Source organism: Tinamus guttatus, unplaced genomic scaffold (assembly GCF_059628265.1).
Source record: "Tinamus guttatus ecotype Peru unplaced genomic scaffold, ASM5962826v1 Tinamus_guttatus_pri_ptg000327l, whole genome shotgun sequence".
Taxonomy (NCBI): Eukaryota; Metazoa; Chordata; class Aves; order Tinamiformes; family Tinamidae; genus Tinamus; species Tinamus guttatus.
The window spans coordinates 7,232,431-7,251,665 of record NW_028288861.1 but is presented as its reverse complement, the minus strand read 5'-3'; the positions used below and the strand labels follow the sequence as shown (position 1 = coordinate 7,251,665).

The window sequence follows — 19,235 nt, the reverse complement described above, 5'->3', positions numbered from 1 at the left end:
TGTTACGTAATAATAAAGTATTTACATGACAAAGTGGATTTTTGTTATAGTTTTAGATTTTCTGTTAAAATTTTCATGAGAAAATTTGTCTTTCAAACAAATCTAATTATACACACTGTTTTTTGTGTATGTCTTTAACTTGCTATAGAGAAGGCTTCTGCTTATCACGTATCTGTTTGCCTTCCCTATTCATTAAGTAAGAGTAGCAGCATGTTCATCGTTCACAGACTCTAAGGGTGCTGCAGAAAACAGTAAAACTTCTTATTCAGTTTATACAAATAAAACAGCTGAAGCACAGGTGAGAAGATTCATCTGTGTTTATCCAGCTTTTCCGTTGCAGAATCAGAATATTTAGCACCTGTTCACATACTGCTCTTACCAGAAAACAGATTTCATAATGCTGCATATGCACTTTATAACTTTTCCCATGTGTCTTTCAAATAGTCTTACATTCTATGATTCTATGATTATAGGCAATAGATATTAACTCCACTAGCCTAGGCATCCTAATTTTAAAAATTATTTCTACAGGAGTAATATAGTTTGTATTAGTAATCAACTACAAACTATTGGTAGTAGTCAGTGGATTATTTGTTCTTCCAGAGACTTTGAATTTTCCTTGCAATAATTCCATTCTATTAGGCTTTAACAAATTTAAAGAACAATTCCTAGAAACTACAATGTTCTTATTCCAAAAGGCTTAGAACAAAATTACACTTAGACAATTCAACTCACTTAGAAACCAAGGAACTCATCACACAAAACCGCATAGCATTAGGGTAAAACCTGAGAGGAAAAGAATAGTCTTAAATCAAGAACTGTTAACAGAAAGTTAGCAGGACCATATAGACAGAGTCAAGAGACCATATCAGCATCAAATTGCAATAAATTCCTTTCTGTCATGCAAATCCCTGTTCTTAGAGAGGGGCAGAAACTCATCTGGTTTGCCTGACAAGGCAATCATTCTTCTAGTTCAAGTTACTCAAAAGTGGCAAATAGGAAGGAGTGCTTGCTCAAGTCCAATGAAATACAGTATAATCACTTGTGGAGGCCTTCTAGCTCTGGTGGTCTTGGGACAGCAAATGACTGGTTGATCGTTATGAACTTGAATGTGCTGAGCTTTAATTTAACCTACCCAATAACAGAAGCAGTAAGAATATTAATGCTACCAGGTTAAAATAGAATATGTGGAGCACGTCAGTGCATATTCACGCTGCCCATGCTCTACCTCAGCCCTGCTGCTTCATGTTCTCTATTGGCAAGGCACCTCTAAGGCCAATAGCCAGCTTGTGGAAACATTAGGCAAGAAAGTTTTCATAGAATGTAGGTCAGATGAATTCAGGCCTGATTTAACAGTAAGAAGGCAACTTGAGTTTACTGTAACATTCACCTCATTGCCTGCTCCAGGGATAGCATGGGCTAACTTGTTATTCCACGAGGCAGCTGGGATCTGTGACAGCTCACTAATTCCTCTCCCTCAAAGTTTTTATAAATAACTTTAGTGAAGTAGGAAATTATTTTTCTTTACTGCAGTTTTTTTCCCCAGTGGGATTGGAAAATCTTCAAAACAGTATCAGGAGAAAAAAAGAAACCTTCAAAACTATATATATACACACCTCCTTTTTTTTTTTTTTTTTTTTTTTTTTTGGTCTCTAAGTGAATGAGAGACAGAGAAAGCTCAGAGAACAGTTTTTGAGAGCTAAGACCTCTCTCTAACCCTATTTCTAACATCTCCCTTATTTGGAAATGGTTAAATACTATTTGGAGTATGGATGAGAATCTGGTCTGCCATAATCCCAAGGAAGTTCCCTATCCACTCTTACAAATTCAGTCTCTCTGGCAATCCAGCAGGGACAGTGACTGATTCCAGGCTAAAGGACATGAAGTCTGGGAAAGGGGTAGAGGGATATGGGTGAGAATAATAAGTCCATTAAAGAGTAAAATATATGAGGATAACAAGGCAGAGTGCGGCTTGTCTACACCTGAGCACGGAGACATAGAGCAGCCCTAGTACAGTTTTATGCAGCTGCTTTACCAATTAACTGATCTTTTTTATCCTCCACTGTTGCTTGATCCAGTTCATGGGATGGACCCCAAAACCTGGACTTTTGTCTCTGTAACACTGCAGGGAGCTGGGATAGGGCCAGCAAGAAGCAGACAAAGGGAAAGAACAGAGTGGGGGTTGCCAGCGGAGAAGGCATGTATAACCACAGCCCAGAATGCCGATGCTGGTGGCTGCAGCAGCCGCTGGAATGGGGCACAATAACAGAGAAACCTGAGCCTGCCGCCTCTGAATCCCAGGGGACTTTCCTAACTAGGGTGTGGGCTCTCCTGGCTCCCAGGAGTTGACTAAAATTCTCTGAAACACCCATGTTCCTCACAGGAACTTTGTTGTCAACCAATCTGATTAAAATAAAAATAAATCAACTAATTCCAGCAGCCAGTTCAATAAACAAACAGGAAGCACCCATGTTAAAAAAAAAAAAAAGGATAAACCTTCATTTCTTGCACATGCAAACCTGTATACAAAAAAAATAAACTAAGAAATATAATTTGGGTGATACCTGCTTTTTTTAGAATTACAAAAGACAAACAAAAAACTTAGTGTTCCCTTACAGAACTATTGTTCTCTTGGTGTTGGACTGCATCAAACTGCAGTGGATTGGGTTGCTTCACAAGAAGACATCGCACTGTGTTCTACATGCAAGCATTTCATCTCTGCTGTAAAAAGAAAAAGAATCGTTCTCTTGTTAGTGGCTGTGACTGACAAGATTTATGTTTGATGACAGATGTCTGGAATTCCAGGATAAAATAGGAATTGCTGCTGTAAAGACATAGAATAGTTCAAACCAAACTGTTACCTTCTCCTCTGATCTCCACAAAACTATTATGAAAAAATTGCAGCACGTTTACTAAGACATTGTACATTATTTGGTCATTCTTCTTAATGAACCTAACTAGTCACATTATTTTACATATAAAGCAAACCATTCTGAAACAACTACACCATTACTGCAGATTATTTATATGTATATATACTATAAATAATTATTGAAACACCTACAGATCACTGACATGTTAGACAGAATAACTTACAGCTTGCGATAGCTCTTGCAACTAGAACATGAGGAACAGTGTACCAGTAAGCATTATAGCATTAAAATCCACGTACAGAACCCATGAAGCATAGTTGAAACAGTATAATTCCAGTATTACAATCCACAATATGGATCATGAAACTATAAAATGGAAGTAAATTGATATGTACCATTGTATTCAGGCCCTGAATAGAACACAGCCTTTTTTTCCCTGGAGTACAGATGTTACCTTGCCAAGCATCTTTCCTCATCTATTTCTCCTGTTATAGAGTGATTTAGTTCTGTAATTAAAATGAAAATTGAGTTTGTCCCTGTGCTTATGTGTATTTCATTTGAGGAAATTACAAAAAAATAAAAAGATTTTTTGATTCTTTTCTCTTTCAGCAGTTGCATCTTCATACATACAGATACTCTGGAGCAAAATACCTTCTCTCTGACTGATTTTTTTTGTTTAGTAATAAAATAATATTCAGTCTTTTCTTGCTTTTACCGATGTTAGAGAAAAATACATATAAAAATATTAATTCTGATGTTACTATGTGCTTTCAAAAATAGTTAATCCACATGCAGCCATTATATTTATGCCTGAACCCCTGTAACGTAGTTGCACACGAAGGTAGGCCTTTACGTTTTCCTGACACACCAACATCAGCTTCCAGAATTGTCTTTTGCTTAAATTTCTTCCTCCTACATTAGATAACGTGGAAATCTCAGTTAAAACAAGGAAACAAACAAGAAAAGCATGAGAATATGTTTTTACTGAGGCTAAAAACCTAAAAGCAGAAGCAGGAAAGCTGACCTTTGCCAACAAGCTGACTTGTCGGCAAAGGTACCACAGAGGTGACACTGTGAGAAATGAACAGGGAAGAGACCAGCAGGCAAGGAAAGTGTCTGCCTTGGGTGCTACGATGTCCACTGCAGCTCTGCAGCGCACATGAGGAGTGCAATGTGGTGGGGTGGGCTGGGGGACTCGGGATCCAAATGAGAAATAACTCAGGTTAAAGCAGTCTTGAGCAGTAACTCATTCTAGCTAACTCACTTGGATCAAAGCACCAAAGTTCCACTTAACCTTTTTTATATCCCCTAACAGGCTGTCTGCAAACCATTCTCAGCACTTACTCTAGTAAGCACTTACTCTAGTTTACCACTGTGTGGCAAGTAGCAGCACACGAGCATTCCTAAAGCAGTGTGCACATACAAATAAGGAGCAAAGTTCTGGTCATCTGGGATACCCTTAGGAAATGCACTTTCCACTTTGTCATTCATGACTATTGTGGTCAATCGACATGGGGTCTGACATAGTCCCCTGAGCGTTACGCACGTATGTCATATATTCCTTTCTTCACTTAGCTTCCTGTCTCCAACTGCCTTTGGCATGTGTTCAAAGGTGTGTTACCCTGTCAGCTCACTGGATGACACAGGCTGCAGATGGTCATGCAGCATATGTTAAACTATAACCAAAATGCTAATATGTTCATAAGAATCTTCACAATAATGCAATTTATTTCCAACCCAGGCTAAAGATAGGCACTAGACCTCAAAAACAACAAAGAAACCAGAAAGCAAGGAACAGGAAGCCCCCAAAAGAGTACGTTTAAAATTTTTCTCTTGATGTTCTGCTGGTATGAAACAAGAAACTATGTTTAGAGTGCAATTTTAGCTTATATTCTCTCTTAATGATTAGAAATATAAGGAAGCATTGCAAATCAAGCATAGCTTGATGTTATAATTAAGGTGGCTGAAACTTGGAATGTAGCATTACTTGTTTGTGACCATCCTCTTCGTCTGCCACCAAATAAAAAGAAATAAAACCATACATCTAACAAACCTCTGACTCTCTAAGATTTAAAGTTTCTTTCTCAGAAAAGAGGACTGGTTAACCCATCATCTGCCCCCACCAAGGACCAGAGATTAAAATGTAGTCATTTTCAACTTACTTTTCAAAATCAATATATGGGTCTTGTCATCCATATTTTTACTTCTGCAAAAGTTTTAGATGAACCTAAAGATGTCTTCTGATTCTTTTTGATGATATATACTTATGCTTTAAAGTGCATTAGTAAGAAATACTCTCAAAGGTCAGTGAGGTACGATATAAAATTTCAGGATACAAAATCAGCATTTCAGATGCTAAGAATTATTATATTACTTTCATAACTTAGTATTGTTGCAAAGGTTGTTGCCCCCAGGAATATTCAGATATATATTTACACACTTAAGGAATAAACTTTGCAAAATGCCCTCATCAAACTTATAGTGAAATTTTTCCTGTTCAAAGTAAAGGCCATAACTTATTAAAATGGTGCATTCTAATGGGGAGTTACACAAGTCTTTATTATTGACATTACTGGGATTTAAAGCATTTGCATGAATAAACTGTCTGCTACATACTGTAGCATTTGTCTAATTTTATGGTGGAGCAAGCTTGATATACTATCTTACATCAGCTGCACGAAAAGTTGTCAAAAAACATCCTGCAATGTGCAGGCTCCAACACACCTGAACTATCAGTTTCTGAAATATCGCTATAAAAATTGCATTTCTGTTCTTAAACTAACCTACAAATCCCATTTAAGTGAGTAATAAAGAAACTATAACAATTTTTTTCTAGCCTAGCAAATCATACCATAACTTATGTCTACACTGAATGGTGACCAGATTAATTAAAAGCGATGATCAGAAATCGCTTGGGGTTTCTATTGACTATTAACAGGCTTTAAATAAATGCCTATGAGATTTAGGAACAAAAATTGTTTTTGAAACCTACCTCTGAGTTTTTAATAAACTTAATTGGAAGAGGAAACTCTAAAAATCTCTAGAAACCTGAGTATTTTTCACTCGCAAATGCGGAAACACTGAAAACATACACAGTTCTGCTATTGCAAATGCTTTCTGTCCAAAACTAACTACTTCTCTTTATTTCCAATGAGCATAATATTCAAACTGCATTTATTATTTGCCTCTGCAGCCCACATCTCTCATAACAGATATTCAGTCCCTAGATTCACAAATTTCTGCTGTGTTGATGCCAATTCTCTTGCCTTAAACCTGCTGGCAGCTCTGTATCCTCCTGCACCCAGGAGGTCAGGATGAAATGAGAGCTGCAACCCAACGTCACTCCATAAAACACCCTAACTCTTTCACTGGACCACACAGAGATTTTCTTTGGAGACCAGAATCCAGTGATCCATAGAAATATTCAGTGTATCCCAAAAAAATTAAAGAAAGAATGTCAATTTCTCTATTTACTGCTAAAGAACGTAAGTAATTAAAACATATATATTATGTTGGGGGTTGGAAAGGAAAGCAGTCTTCTAAAATTACAGAATTTATTTTTTTTAAATCAATGTTGATAAATCTAAGTATGTTCAAACAACCAAAGCTCTCATGCCAACTAGTCCTTTTGTCCCCATGTTTTTAATTAAATGCATTGCTCCAACATAGCCTTTCAGTTTTTGTTTTAAGAGAGAACTGACTAACAGCACCTTTTCCTTAAAGGAATCTAACAGAATACTTAGGCTATAAGAAAATGACTTATATTTCAAAGAGGTGGTTGGTGAGCAGTAAAGCAGAAATGCAGGCCTTGATTCATTGATGTCACCATTCCAACAAATACCTATTTGATAAGGGCATTTCCTCACTTAGAGTCATGACACAGTACAGAAAATTTCCCCTATGAGTCACTGAGTTACATTAGTATTAATTATTTTACCTGTAATAAATACGCAATGTCTGAATTTCTTCTTCCAGTTTTTTGCACTGCTGAAGAACAGCCTCTTTTTCTCGTTGCAAGTTTATCAATTCTGCCTGCAAAATGAGAGACAATGATTTATTCAGATAATTCATATGCTCATTTCAGTTATGCTAATAGTGAAATACTGTTTTGCAATACTGTCTACTTAACGCTAACAAAAAAATCCTTTTTTTTATACCATTATAACTGAGTTTTTTTTTGCCTTTTTTTCTTCCACCAGGATAATGCTTTGTACAGTTTCCTTCACATTCACAGTAAGCTTTTTGAGTGGCAAAGGTTAGATTTCTTCTTTAGTTTAACCAAGTGTTTGTCAACAAATATACTTCAGATTTTGATATTAAATGATCCTAGTGCAAGCTGTTGACCAGTGTATGCTAGACAGCTAAGCAAGGCACTCAGCTACAGTCTGTTGACCCGGAGCTCTTTGTATAGAATCACAGAATCATATAGTTGAAAAAGACCTTTAAGATCATCAAGTCCAGCTGTAAGCCCATCACCGCCATGCCTACTAAACCATGTCCATAAGTGCCTCATGAACATGTTTCTTGAACATTGCCACTCCACCACTTCCCTGGGCAGCCTGTTCCAACACTTGACTATTCTTTCCATGTAGAATTTTTTCCAAATATCTAACCTGCACTTCCCCTGGCACAATGTAGGGCCATGTGTGCATGTAGCTTTCCTGCTGTTCTTGTGCAGTTCCTCACGTCCTAGAGCTACATGACGTTACCAGCAGCTCACCTGAGGGCTGCAGGTTAATCCATGTCTTGAGCTGTGGGGGTTGTTGAGACAGGCATCGCTGCCTTGCTCGGGGATTGGGGTGCATTCCCATCCAGGATCTGCATTACTGGTGTGAGGGAATCCCTGATTAAGTGTTGCCATGTCCCCATCCTGGATGTTTATTCACAGCGTGCTGCGGGCGGCTCGTGACTCACAACCGTTCTGGAGATGGCTGCGTGCGCCGGGCCGGTCAGCCAGCCCTGACACGGCATCGTGCCTAAGCAGCAGGTAGGGGAACATGCACCTTTAGTATGTCTCTGCAGCTTAATCATCATTAACTTTAAAATGTTCAATTTCAATAGCACTGCAGGATTTCATTTAGGCTGCAGTTGCAATATTAATTATTTTATAATTAGAGAATAAATAATTGTTGTAACAACAAATAAGACTGCATTACAGAGCAATTCTCTGACACAGAAGGCTGAGTATTGGACTGGTTTCTATATCATTCCAGTGTTTTTAATTCATGGTGTAAGTTATTAATGTTACAAGTTGTAGAGATCCAAACCAAGAGCTACATGTGTGAGAAATGCTGACTGTGAATTCTGCCAACTCTTCAGGACATTGCTGCAGAAAAGTTTCTTGGTAAATTAAAGGCTTGTTATATGAGCTGGGAATACATGAAACGAAAGGCATAGAGTTCAGTTCCCGGCTCTGCCAAACTCACTATATAATCATGAACAACTTGCTCTCTGTGCCTCAAAATCTCTCGCTTAAAACAGGCTCAACACTTGCTTTTGTTTCCTGTTTGCCTATTAAGACTGTAAGTCTTTCAGACAGGTGTTTTACTGTTTATTGTCAGCTCCCAGTCATCTATGAGCTATTTATCCTGCTGGTTCATCAGTCGTGTCCACGTCCACATTGTACGGCTCAGTGTATTGAGCTGTGCCCAGGGCTTTGCACTATTGGGGTGCAAGACCCACCACCGTAATTACTCTTCTAACACATTTGTAAGATTTTTGTAACAGCAATTTCCTTTGAGAAGAAAAACAAACTATCGTACTATATTGAGCTTGAAAAGCAAAAAGTGTTAATGTTTAACCTTCAAGTGACAGTGTTTTAACTTTCTAAAACTGAAAACAATGTACTTGCAGCTGGCAAGCCCTAACTCCTGTCAGCAAGAGGTTAAAATCCTGTGCAGGTGAGCCACTCGCCTGGTGCTGCTTGCAGCCTCGCAAGCAGAACTCACAGAACACAAGAATGTTGGCCAAACCAAGCTATTTTCTATAATTATACTGTACTGTAGGTGAAACAACATTCTTAAAAATTGGAAAAACACGCTTGAATCAAAGTAGGTGGTTTGTTCTAGAGGCCAGTAATTAACATCCTTGCCAATTTTCAGTGTACTGTGAAGTGTGATTGAAATGGTAGACTGGAAGGAAATGTTTGCAGCAGACACACCTACTCACAGAGAGATTAATGGCTAGTCTCTTTGGAGAACTATCATAAAAAAATACACCTCATGTTCCACTTGCTTTTCAGGACAAAAGTCATAAGGTACTAGAGTCTGAGACTCATTTATGCCATTTTTGGTAGAGAAAACTGCACTGATTTGACTGGGTTGGCAGCTGATTTATGCCAGTAAAAATTACAGTAGAGTCGGGTGCTTTGGATTAAAATACAACACAAACTAACAAATAAACAAAAAGCTACAAAAAGCCCAAGGGGGCGGGGGGAGAAGAAGCATTTGTTGGGCTCCTGAGTAGCTGCAGGTAAGGGGGAACTGTGTGAAACCACCAATTTATGGAATTTATGTGCATGGTATGCAACCATACAACGGAAAGACCCATCCTGCAGGGGTAAGTGGTAAGTGCATCACTGGTAAGTGCAGATATGACTCAAATAGCCCCACAACTGAGAGATGCCTTCCTTCAGTAGAAGGAAAGCAGAACTTTGTCCATCATAAAGTTAAACTGCTAAATAAAATAACAGTGCCTGTACTATTATAAAACAGTTGGAAGAGTCCTATAATGTATACTGAAATTCATCCATAATGCACATGGCAATAATCCTAAATGAGCTCACCTCTAGTAATAACAATAGCTGTTTGGGAACTTTTTGACAAAATATTATTTCTTTGAAAAATGTCAGGATGTAGAAATCAGAACTTCTCACAAAAATGTATCAGGTTGGATTAAGTTTTTGTGGAGCGTAGGGGAAATAATGTGCGACAATAAGAAAAAAAAGCATTACACTCACATTGCTCTGGTTGTAGTTTTCTCTAAAAGAGACAGCTCAGTTGGGAGTCAATCCTTTGGGATATGGGCCACTGTAGGTGAAGACCTTGTTTAACCCTAAAAGCATATTCTATCATTGCGATGTGGTGGTCTTTCTCATAATTTTGTTTAGACCACAAGTTCTAACGCCTTCACACTTGTTTCTATGTGGATGGATGTTCCTCCCCACCCCCCCTTTTTTTTTTACAAAAGCATTTTTCTTTCCATAAATCAAAGGTAAATTAGCTAGATCTTCATTAAGAAATCTCATTACTGATCTATTCGCTGCTATTTTTGTTTCAAAATATTTAAATATACAACATTATGTGCTTAATAGTCCCATAGACTGGAAAAATAGAAGACTTAAGGAAAGAAAAACAGAGGGCAAACTGGCATTTATCCCTTCCTAATTACTCCAGAGTCACATCCAATACCCTCATCTCAATTAAGTCTGAAGAGGTATGAACACAAAACACCCTATCCTGGCAGGCTCCTTGCAGGTAAGAGATGACTTTTACAATGCTTTTAAATGGCCAACAGAAGGAAAAATATTCAATGACTTAGAATAAATAAGCATAATAGCTTTATTCTCTGTTATTTTTTATTACTTAGGCATTTATAGTGATCACATACATTTCCGCCTATTCTTTCTTTAAGTAGGGCAAATAAACACAACATTTTCTGCTACCTGTCAATAAGCAAGCACTCCATTCTCTTGATCAATCTGAAAATCTGTCTGACTGGTGCTCTGGTAGAACTACATCCTTATCTCCAGTGGAAACATCTGATTCATTTTTTGCATCTATTCTGCCCACAGTCATCTTCTGACATCTGTCCCTTTTCCTGTCTGCTGACACTACCCAGCTCACAACATTTTTTTCTTATTCATCCTTAAATGTGTGACCTTGTAGTTGTTACCATTAAATGTCACTCCTCTGCTTTTATTTTTCCAGTACTTCACAGTATTCCAGTCTTTCTGCAAGATATCTTGAACTTAATTTCTATGGCTAATACCTCCTGCTCCTAGTTCTGTATCACCAATCAGTTTCAATAGTACACTGCTGATCTTCAAGCCAAAGCTCTCAGTGACAACATTAACACCGTCAACTGGTGAGAAACTGGAAGTAAACTTCACTAATAAAATCCTTAGATTTACACTTCTCCTTTCTAAGATGTTTGTTGCTACCTCTCTGATAACTAGTTTCTTACTTGCTTTTGACTAATCTCTTATCTTCTTCGTGGGTACATGTTATTTTGCACAAAGACATGAGTTCAATCCAGCTATCCTTCCAAATGACAAATGCTACGTGAATACAACTAAAGCAAGTGCCATTTTTTAGATGAGGGTTGTGTCTGCTTGTAAAATAACAGCATATACATAATCCTTTATAATTAATTCTTTTCCATGTGACCCCATATCAGAAGCTTTATTTGTCATTGTACATATAGCTAATATACTTGTCTAAAAGAATAAAGGAGATTTCTTCTTGCATGATCTTGCATGGATGAAAATCACAATTCAATCTGCTGTTGATGGATCCAGTTTTTAAATATATTTTCCTTCCAGATTTACTCTGAAGCCTCACAATAAAGACTGAGTCTACAACTAGCGAGACGACTTTTTTTCTTTTCCTTTATAAATATAGGTATGGCCTCTGCTAACTCCTTGTCATACTACACTATCCACAGCTTCATAGGATTTATTGAAGATCTTCACTACAATTCATGCCGTGTCAGATGCCAGTTCAGACCATCTCATGTCTCCGTTTGAGCATAATAACCTATTGAGCAACTATGCTGTATTCCACTTCCATACTTGCACTTTTATTAACTCCTGTCCTTACAGCTGACATCACCATTATTACCCAATGCTGAGAGAAAAAAGAGCCCCATAGAGTTTCAGACCTAATCCGGATTACCCTTGATCTCTACACTCATTCTCTGAAGAATGGCACATTTCCTCTTTCCTTGTTCTCATTTCAGTCGTTACACTATTGTTTGTTCTAATTTCCTTTCAAAGGGCCAATTTATTTTGAATTCAGGCAATTTTCACTTGTCCATGTGTTTTCTGTTTTCTAAACCATAACTTCCTTGGTTAATGAGTCCTTTTCTTATAGAAGTCCATTTTATTCTTTGTGGAATTATACTTCACCCAGTTAGGACTGACACTGACCAGATTATTTGAGGGCACTTGTTAATGTACGAGTATTCCTTAACTCAGTAGTGGCTGCTACTAACAGCTTTCCTTCCACTGATCCAAGATATTCCTATGGATTAGACAGAGGCTAGATAAAAAGTCCAGAAAGGTTATTTCTGCACTTTATGGACTCAATGGTTTACACACAGATGGAGAAAGATGGCAATAAGGTATCTTCCCACTCCTTCAGTCCACTAAAATGGAATCTAGCTGTAGAAGGCCAGCTAAGAATTGCCTCACATTAGGGATATGTTTCTGATGACAGCTTGTTTCTATGGTAGCCTGTCAGTAAGAGGCCAGGTGTTTTCTTGGTGCAGCAAGAGATTGGGAGGAGATGCATTCCAAAAACTGGAATTGAAAGAATTAATTCTTAAGATTAAAACGTTCCTGAAAAAAAGATTAAACGTTTCTGAAAAATGATTTAAGAACATTTAAGAACATTGCAAACATTTTATTTTACCCTATTTCCCACTTTCACATTTTACCTACCACAACAATAACCCTAGCATGATAGATTAGATCATATTGTGGAATGTTATGACATATAACTTTCACCATTCTGTAATTTTTATATTAGCAGCTGCTATGCATTAAAGATTACAACACCTCATCTTATTTTCTAGATCAAAGTGTCAACATAGCAAACTGTTCCACAACAAGAGAGGCAGGTAACACTTTGATCTAGAAGAGAAGATAAGCACTTGTCTTACTAATTAGCGGATCACAGGTTTTCAGTAACAACAAAAAGACTTCAGCTAACACAATGGCACTGAAAATGCCTAGTTCTCTAATAACATGCCAGGTTATCACCTTTTTTTTCTTTTTCTTTTTTTTTTTCAAAGTGTTAACGTGTCAAGCTTTCATTACAATACAAGTAGGGGACAGTTTGACCTAGGAAATTAGATAAAATGTTTCAATCTGTGCTAAAGTAGCAGCTGCCCCTGATGACTTGAAAATACAAAGCAAAAGTGTGTTATACAAATTATTGACTGATCATCAAATATCAAACAACAGTAATAAATCCAAACTTAAAAAATAAAATTTCATTTTAAAAATAGTTTCATTTTTCCTGAAAGTAACACTCTGAGAAATAATTGAGATGAAAACATCTGGAACATTAACTATAATCATTAGAAAATCATGAAACAAGTGGTTTCTCAACACATCCTTTTCTAATGGAAATAGCTTTGATTTAAACTATTCTAATTTTCAACCAACTGTCCTGATGGATCTGTGCTGCTGTGGACAAACAATACAACTAGAAAACAACTCAAAAGAACCAGTGAACTTTTTCTGTGTGTGAATTTCCATGTAACAGTGGTGGTAGAAACTTTATCAGCCTTTAAACTACAGCTTCCCCGAACAGACTGCCACAGCCATACCTGGGTTGACATTCCCTCTGGGCACAAAGGAAAAGGATCTCAACAGCAAACATGACCTTTATGAGCTTCTTTCTGGATCAAGCAATTAACCATAACATGATTTTATTCTATAATCTAATACTCTTGTTGGTCAAAATAAATATCAGTTAATGAAACTTTCTTTTAAATAAAAAACATTGTTTCAGAAGAACAATAATGCTTCTGTGAATATAATTTAATAATATACTAATTTAATATACTTTTGGAGCTTTACAGAAGACTTACAAAAATATTTCACTAGCTTGAGTCCAGAATTTGCCTTGATTACAGAGTCATAAACAACAAATCAGACATGATCATACCATATGAATATTACTTGTATGGTCATTCATTTCTAAACAGTCCTATTTGAAATGACACCAGAAGACCACCAGGAACATCATCCAGACTGTGTAATTGGTGGTGGTGGTGGTGAGACCAAATAGCTTTCCTCTGCTCTATCTAAGAAAATGAATGATTTCAATAGCATTTTTCTAGATGGGCATGTCTGATTCATTTTATCACAATAAGAGAAAACTGAGTCTCTTTTAATTAGTTCAGAGAAATACCAATTGGACTATTGTGCCAAGACGTGAACACCTCAGTCTTCGCACCGCATGCTCACAGCACCGTGGGAAGTGCACTGCGCCAGGAGTATTTGGCAAACAGTTTGCCCTTTCGCTAATGACATGCTCACATTAGCCCATGCAGACATATTCAGTCCATTATTGCATTATGCGAAAAAAAGTCTATATGAAATGTTCACAATATTTTCAAGTAGAATTTGCTTAGGAAATTGCCCATCTAACCTTACACATACTGCTGATACAAAGTTTCCTAGGCATATGCACTATTATTTTGTAAAATTCTACACTTGTTCCAGGAAATACATGGAATATTGGAAATGCAGAAAAAAAATGGCAATTCAAGCCATCTGTCAAAAGTATGGCTATATTATACATGTTCAACTGTACAGAATGATTTAAATCACAGAGTGAGGAAGATTAATTTGAAATTCTTTCTCTGTGAGGCTGACCAAAAAATGCAAATGACTGCACAGAGTTAAGATATCATTTATGGTTTCTACTCATTGAAGTGCACAGCTTAAAAAATTAAAAAGAAAAGAAAAAAGAAAAAAAAAAAAGAAAGCCCAGAGATGCCATCACAGATAATCTGCTCTGTGGATATGTGTAACTACCTATGAACAACAGACAGTTTATTTCAGGAAGAATAAAACCATTGTGACAACAAAACCACTCTTGAATAATTTCAAGGATGATAGCTCCAAAATATAGACTCATAACCAGACCAAACTTTGCAGGTCAGTGATGTCATGTACAGGGATACTTTTTTAGCGGATTTTTTTTAAAGGAAAGTATTTAGAGGTAATTCTTTAAAATAAAATGGGGTGAGATCACCATATACAAACAAGTAGTTACTTACCTAAATGCTAAATTGTAATACAATCTATGAAAAAAAATAAAAAGAAAATAACGACCAGGACAACTTCATTATAATAGCAAAGCAAAAGCCAAAAATCACCATAGTTATTTTTGCATGGTAACTATGGCTTTAGGAACTGTACAATAAACATAGCATTTTAAAATATCAAAGATAAGTGGATCTCTTCCCTTTCCAGATTAAGGAATGTTTAGTGCTGTGGACAAGTGGAAAGGGCATTTTTCTTTATGCTCTGTAATTCAGGCTTGGCTTTGCTTCGGTGACATCACATGGTTTGTGAATCATTATAGAACTATTTAAAACTCACTTGAGAGAAAAACAATTTCAAAGAAAAAAACGGAAATACATCAACAATATGCAGAAACTTCTTCCTTTGAAAGCAAAATCATTAGAAGTCAAGATGGAAAGGACAGCGTAGGCTGCACTAAGATATATAGCTCAGAAGCTTCCTTCCAAGTTGTGTTTGAGGCCTACTGGCAGATTACTATGGGAAAGTTTTAAATGTCAGTACCCAAACCTGTTGCCCACATAAATGTCTTTAACCACTATGATATCAAATCAATACCTGCTACAAACAGTAAATCATCAGCACAGGATCCAAAAGGTCATGTTGTAATGTTGTCTCAGAAGCTTTACAATAACAAAGATCCTATTGAATAAAAAGAACATTCCCCTCCAGAAGTGTCCTATCCAGCTCAGGGCTGAAGTGAGCTGGCAGAAGAACAGAAGAAAGTTCATCTTAGTTAGATGTGTTTTTTTTTTTCTTTTCTTTTTTTTTTTCCTCCTCCCGTGCTATAGACAAATCAATGCGTACTTTCAAGACTCCCACTTTAATATGTTTTCAGGCTCTGTCAAGAGTCCCAAAATTGTTGATAGTAGTCACCCCTCTACTACTAACAAGAGCAGGCCAGAAACCTCTCTTTGGCCTTGAGGCATAGATGATTACATTCTGGTGTGCAAACCTCTGCCCTGATCCTATTTTATTTACTAGTGTAGATATAATTAGTTACTCTTGTCAGCTAATAAGGCCTAAATAAGTTTGATAAGCCTGACCTATCTTATGAGTTTGACTGACAATTTGCTTCTCTGTCTTCCCCAATAGGCAAGTGAGGCACTGCTGTCTGTTCAGCAGATCTCACCTGCTCACCACTCCAAACCTCCCAGAATAATTCCTGCTCTGGATGCACCCTTCTAACCTTACCTCACTTACTCACCTTACTCTACCTTACCTCAGAGAAGAGTTTGAGTTACGGTTTAGTTATGTGTCAATCTTATGGAATAGGAATTACTAGAAGGTAAACACACTCAAATTTATGTCATGTTTTCATACACACACAAACTCAGAATCAATGCAGGAGGCCAAAATAATTGCTGTACTTGAGAATTGAATAAATCATTGTTGAATAAATGTATCTGTTAATAGGAAAATGAGAAATAAGAATCAGTGTCTATAAACCAGAGATGCGTCCAGACTTTGAGGTACCAAGATGTTCTCAAGGAGACTTTGAACCTGCAAAGTCTATCAATGCTTTTTCTCACCTTTGATATCTAGAGTTCTTATCAGACTACTGAGAAAAGCATTTTGGGTCATTCCCCAGTTGGATTACTTTTGTTACTTGACACTTTTCAGAAAAAGACAAAGGTAGGTGGCTTGGTCCTCACGCTGCTGTGCTGTGTGTTATGACCTTGAATTACTATGAGTCAACCAGGGTGAATGTGAATTTCTGAGACACCAAACAACCTACTACCACATCTCCTGTGAATCCTGAAGGACATTTAAAACAGCTTCTGACAGTTTCTCTCTGTGCCATACAAGATGTGCAAAATACCCCTTCCATACTGAGGCTGAGTAGCTGGCTCCACTTTGATGATATTTATATGCAAGACAACTCCCTGAGACTTTCTTTTTCCAAATTCTTACTGCAGTGTTTTCCACCAAAACTCTGTCTGGTGATTTCAAATTGAAGCGTGAGAAGTGAACAGAACTATATGTGAGAACATATATTTAAGCCTTTGTATAATATGTCTGCTGGAAAAAAAGTACTGAAGAGGATTCTACAGATGACACTTTTCTATAGAATCAGCAGGGGACAAATGTTTCCAAAGGTTGTTACAGACTTGTACTTCGGATGAGTTCTAAGAGCTGGATAAGATCTCCTGATACCAGTGAACTATTTTCACTCAGTAGGTGCTGATACTAAATATTTCCAAACGTTTCTTGTATAACTAATCTACCTACTAATTTTCATATTAAGTAACTATATTTGCCATTATTGCATAACTAATAGATTTGATTCCATTAGATCTTTACCTTGGGCAACAGCACTGTCTTCATTATCAAGTGTAAGTTGCAGAACACTAAAATTTCTGTCACAGCTCACCCTAGACATGACTAAATTCCAGTGGGAAAAAGATGGTTCCTGATAATTCCTGTGATTTTTGGAGGAAAGAAGAATGCAAGAGAACGGAAAGAACTATGCATGTTACCCACATTCATTTTATCTTCAAAATCGTATTTTGCAAAATGAAACAAGGAAACCTAGAGAAAAGACAAAGATTTGTTATCAACTAGTTAATGCGCTATCTTCTTTTCATGGCATAATCTGAGGCAGAAGGTATACTTCTGCCAATCACCAAATTTCATAGCATACGAAAATTATGTCCTCAAAATCCTGATACAGTAAACTCTTCTTTATATATCACTGTCTTACACTTAGAATTTTAGACAATGTTTTGTTCTCATTTGTTCAATTAATATACATTTTCACTGCACCTATTTCTTTACTTAAACACCTGCTGAACTAAACTTGTCATGCCAGAATATTTTAAATTATGCAATCTGCATTCTGTGAATGGAAAGCACTTGTTGGAATTTCTTATATGCCTTTCAACATACTCGGCAGACAATGAAAGAACTCAACGTACAGACGTATTTGCCAACTGAAATGCTGGTGAAGCAAGTTTAATCAAGTGATCTTGACTAACTTTTAGCAAAGAATCACAGCATTTCATAATCAGTTGACTGCTTTAAAATACAGCTTTAAAGCTCATTTCTTAGAAAAATTTAATTGATTCAGTCTTTTAAACAACCTGCAACATATGTCTGACTTGCACATAATACTTGAGGCCACAGTTCTTTTGAGCATTTTCTTTTCATGGGTAAGAATAATGAATACCAAATTTGTCTCTAGCTTTTAAGAAATTTTCATCCTGCAGGGAAAATCCAGCTCCAGTGAAGCCAACAGAATTTTTGCTATTGACTTCAATGGGATTAACATTTCCCTGTATTTGTATACATACATTCTCTCTCTATTTAGGGATGAGTATTCCCATTATATGCTTGCTGTACACAAGCATAATACACAGAATAAGCCTAATCATGAACAATTATCTTTGCCTTCGTGTTTGCTGACAGATACTAAAAATATACAGATGCTTAGACAAGCATAGTATAGAACCTTCTAAAACTCTGTAATAATAAAACGGTGAGATACTTGTATCATGCAAGATCTCATCTGACATTTATTTTTAAGCTATCAATGCACATTGATCGCATCAAAGGAAGGAAAACTTCCACCCTGGATTCACCTGTGCAATTCAGTTTGTGAAGGACCTGTAGGAATAAAATCCTTCAAATAACCATCACCATTTCAGAATGATGACACCCTTTTTGGAAGGGGTGTAGGGCTATTGAACTCATATAGAGAAGGGGAAACCCACCATGTTCTTTTGGAGGCTGCTGGATTGGCAGCCCTATTGCCTAGGCATACTGCTGTGGATTGTAGCTCTTGTATGAAACTCCACATGCTTTTGATCCATTTTATCTTGCAACTTAGCAAAGAAATGTTGCAATAAGAAACACCAACAAAGACCTGAAAAACTTAAGCTGTGGATTACCATATTGTGTTCTCCTGCCATTCAATGCATCAAACAAAGGCCATGGTGTTCAAAGTAGAAAAAGAAAAAAGAAACTGGTCACAGAAAGTGCAGAGCACAGAGTAAATAATATTCCTCCATATCCCTACTCTTTCATAGATTTGTTGTTAAAAGAGTTGCAGCAATTAGGCTTTTGTTAATTACCAGCTGTTGAAACAGATGTGTTGACTGTCCTTATTAGCCAACAGCTGGGATAGGAGAACAATTGATGCTCCTTAAAACCAACAGCCAGCTGCTTTGCAGTAATTATCTCTAATCAATAACACAGGTGATAAAGGCAGCAAAAAGGTTATGAGATCCAGTAATGAAGGTACTGACATTGAATATTGTTGGAATTTATGGATAATTTCAGAAAAATAATAAGTTGGTATGTCTGATATCTGCATTGTGTCA

The 19,235-nt window shown here is 36.9% G+C and overlaps 1 protein-coding gene across 1 annotated transcript in view; it reads right to left on the bottom strand.

Moving 5' to 3' along the window:
• MIPOL1 (mirror-image polydactyly 1) overlaps positions 1-19,235 on the bottom strand; it is a 143,530-nt gene that overhangs the window by 36,896 nt on the left and 87,399 nt on the right. Inside the window, exon 9 of the mRNA XM_088529291.1 lies at positions 6,811-6,905. Coding sequence (XP_088385417.1) covers positions 6,811-6,905 — 95 coding nt within the window. The remainder of the gene's footprint in view (positions 1-6,810; positions 6,906-19,235) is intronic.